This window comes from Sinohyriopsis cumingii, chromosome 7 (assembly GCF_028554795.1).
Source record: "Sinohyriopsis cumingii isolate HCF-2022 chromosome 7, ASM2855479v2, whole genome shotgun sequence".
NCBI classification, from domain to species: domain Eukaryota; kingdom Metazoa; phylum Mollusca; class Bivalvia; order Unionida; family Unionidae; genus Sinohyriopsis; species Sinohyriopsis cumingii.
In genome coordinates this window covers 100,215,535-100,217,981 of record NC_142967.1, presented here as the reverse complement: position 1 = coordinate 100,217,981, position 2,447 = coordinate 100,215,535, and the positions used below count along the sequence as shown (strand labels likewise).

Below are 2,447 nucleotides of genomic sequence, written 5' to 3'. Positions count from 1 at the left end.
TTCCACCTTGAATGGTTCAGTGAGTAGGTTGTTGTGGATGACTCTGCACTCAAAGTTCTCGTACAGGGACCTGATGACGTTGACAAGTTTCTGGAGGATGCTGTAGTGTCGTAGGATATTCCACAGAGAGGCTCGGTGCAGGCTGTCGAAGGATTCTCAAAGTCCACAAAGACCACATAAAGGGATCCATTCCACTCATAGGACTGCTCAAGGATCTGTCTCAGAACGAAGATGTGGTCGATGCAGGATTTGCACTTCCTAAAGCCTCCCTATTCTTGGCGTAGGATGCCGTCCACATCTGTTGTGATGCGTTGGAGAATGATGCGACTGAATATCTTACTGGAGATGGATAGTACGGTGATTCCTCGCCAGTTGTTGCAGTTCCCCATATTTCCTTTCTTGGGAAGTTTGACGATGATTCCTGTTTTCCAGTCATTCGGTGCTTTTTCACTATCCCAGATCTTTTAGAGACTCTGTCAAAGAAGCTTCGGTGTCATTGTGTATTCTACCTTCAGCATCTCGGGACATGATCGCCAGGTGCCTTCCCATTCTTCAGCTTGTGGATGGCCTGCTTGACCTCATCAACAGTGATGTCGTCGCAGTTGATGTCAAGGTAGGTATGGGCGATTCAGTATAGACTCAAAGTGCAGCTTCCGTCTCTTCAGCTTCTCCTCCTTCACTGTGACATGAGTTCCATTCTCATCTCTCAGTGGAAGGTCGCGGTGCTGGCGGTAGTCGCCCTTCAGCTTCTTGGTGTTCTGATACACCGTCTTCATGTCCTTCTGCAATGCTGCTGCCTCCGCCTCCTTTGCCAGTCTCTCTGTGTATTCTCTTCTGTCTCTCCTTGCTGATTTCTTCACCTCCTTATCTTTTCCTCTATACTCCTTCGAAATTTTCTCTTTCAGTCTTGGTGACTTGGAATCCAAAAGTCTCTTCTTAATATGCCTTCTCTCGTCTATGCGAGTCCACGTCTCCCCTGATATCCATTCTGTCTTCTTACTATTCCTATAACCTAAAACTATTTTCTACTGCTTCCTTCATTACTCTGTTGAAATTGTCGATAGTCATCGCTGTCTTATCTTCTAGAACACTAAACCTATTCATTAGGGCCAGCCTAAACTCTTCCTTTACTTTTGGATCTTTCACCATGGCCACATCGAAGCGCTGATTCCTGGAGACCTCTATCATAACTTTCTTAAGCTTCAAAGTCACCTTGGCCACCAGAAGAATATGGTCGCTGCCGATATCAGCGTGCCGCATCACTCGCACGTCCTGCAGGAGGTGTTTCCATTGGCCATTGATGATGATGTGGTCGATCTGGTTCTGAGTTCTGCCATCTGGTGACGTCCGTGTGAGCTTGTGGATGTCCTTGTGTTCGAACAGGGTCCCTCCTATGACCAAGTCATTCTCTTCACAAAAGTTGACCAGTATTTCCCCGTTGTTGGGCATCACACCTATTCCATGGCGCCCCATAGTCCTCTCTCTGTCTTTATTGTCGCAGCCAAACCTAGCGTTGACGTCGCCAAGTGGCAACAGCACGTCATGTCGAGGGACGTCCTCTAAAACGGCTTGAAGAGCGTCGTAGAAGGTGTATTTGTCCTCTTCTTCCGCGTCGTCTATTGGTGTATAGGCCACAACAACAGACAGCTTGTCGTACTTGGAGTTCATCTTGACGTACAGCAGGCGCTCGTTCACTGGCTTCCACTGTAAAACGGTAGTGGTCTTGTTCTTGCTGATGATGATGGCGATCCCCTCCCGGTGGACATTGTCCTTCCTTCCGGACCAGATGATGACTTCTCAGGAGTTCAACTTCTGCTTGCCGAAACCAGTCCATCATTCTTCTGTTACACCCATGAGGGTCAAAGTTGTAGTGATTCAACTCGCTCACTGCTTGTGCTAGTTTTCCAGTCTGGTTGAGCGTTCGCACGTTACAGCATCCAACTCTGATCCATGCTTTTGGCGTCAGGAGTTCCGCTATCGGGATGGGGACGTCCTTGCAGTTTTGTTCTCCATCCGTCATAGTGCCAGTTGCCTGGTCTGCTTCTTTCCCAGCGCCGGTTGTCGTTTGTTCCCTTGTTGTCGTTTCCGTAGCAAGAGCTGTTTTAACGGGGTGGGGTTGCTAGCCCCACGCCCAACCCTCCTCCTTTTTCACCCGGGCTTGGGAACGTCCTTGGCGGAGTTCTGCTGTGAAATACCCTGCCCTAAATACTGAACAAGTCTACTCTGTATTACTAGATAATGCGTAACTAAAGCTATATGAAAATAAATACAGCGCGATATATTTTTCGTTTTATTGATCTAAATAAGAAATTATTAAACATCTGGCTATAGTTTGACAGTCTATGTTGAAATAAATCTGAATCTCAAAGTCGATAACTTTAAGATAAATCAATTATGAAACAAACGATCAGCCTTTCCGGCACAATTATTTGTTTCATTTCAATTCG

General features: G+C 46.8%; 1 protein-coding gene across 1 annotated transcript; it reads right to left on the bottom strand.

Annotated features, from left to right (window-relative positions):
* Positions 1-608: 608 nt before the first annotated feature.
* On the bottom strand, positions 609-1,668 carry LOC149795809 (uncharacterized). The gene is made up of 2 exons (XM_089963858.1): positions 1,097-1,668; positions 609-1,005 (listed from the first exon to the last, which is right to left on the bottom strand). The coding sequence occupies exons 1-2, from the start codon at positions 1,666-1,668 to the stop codon at positions 609-611; spliced, it is 969 nt and encodes a 322-aa protein (XP_089819984.1).
* Positions 1,669-2,447: the final 779 nt, after the last annotated feature.

What these genes read in the sequence shown, in the direction of transcription:
- LOC149795809 (XM_089963858.1), bottom strand. Translation starts at nt 1,668, where the DNA reads ATGAACTCCAAGTACGACAAGCTGTCTGTTGTTGTGGCCTATACACCA. An exon ending in AGGCTGGCCCTAATGAATAG is followed by an intron (nt 1,006 to 1,096) that starts GTTTAGTGTTCT and finishes TTTAGGTTATAG; the next exon opens with GAATAGTAAGAAGACAGAAT.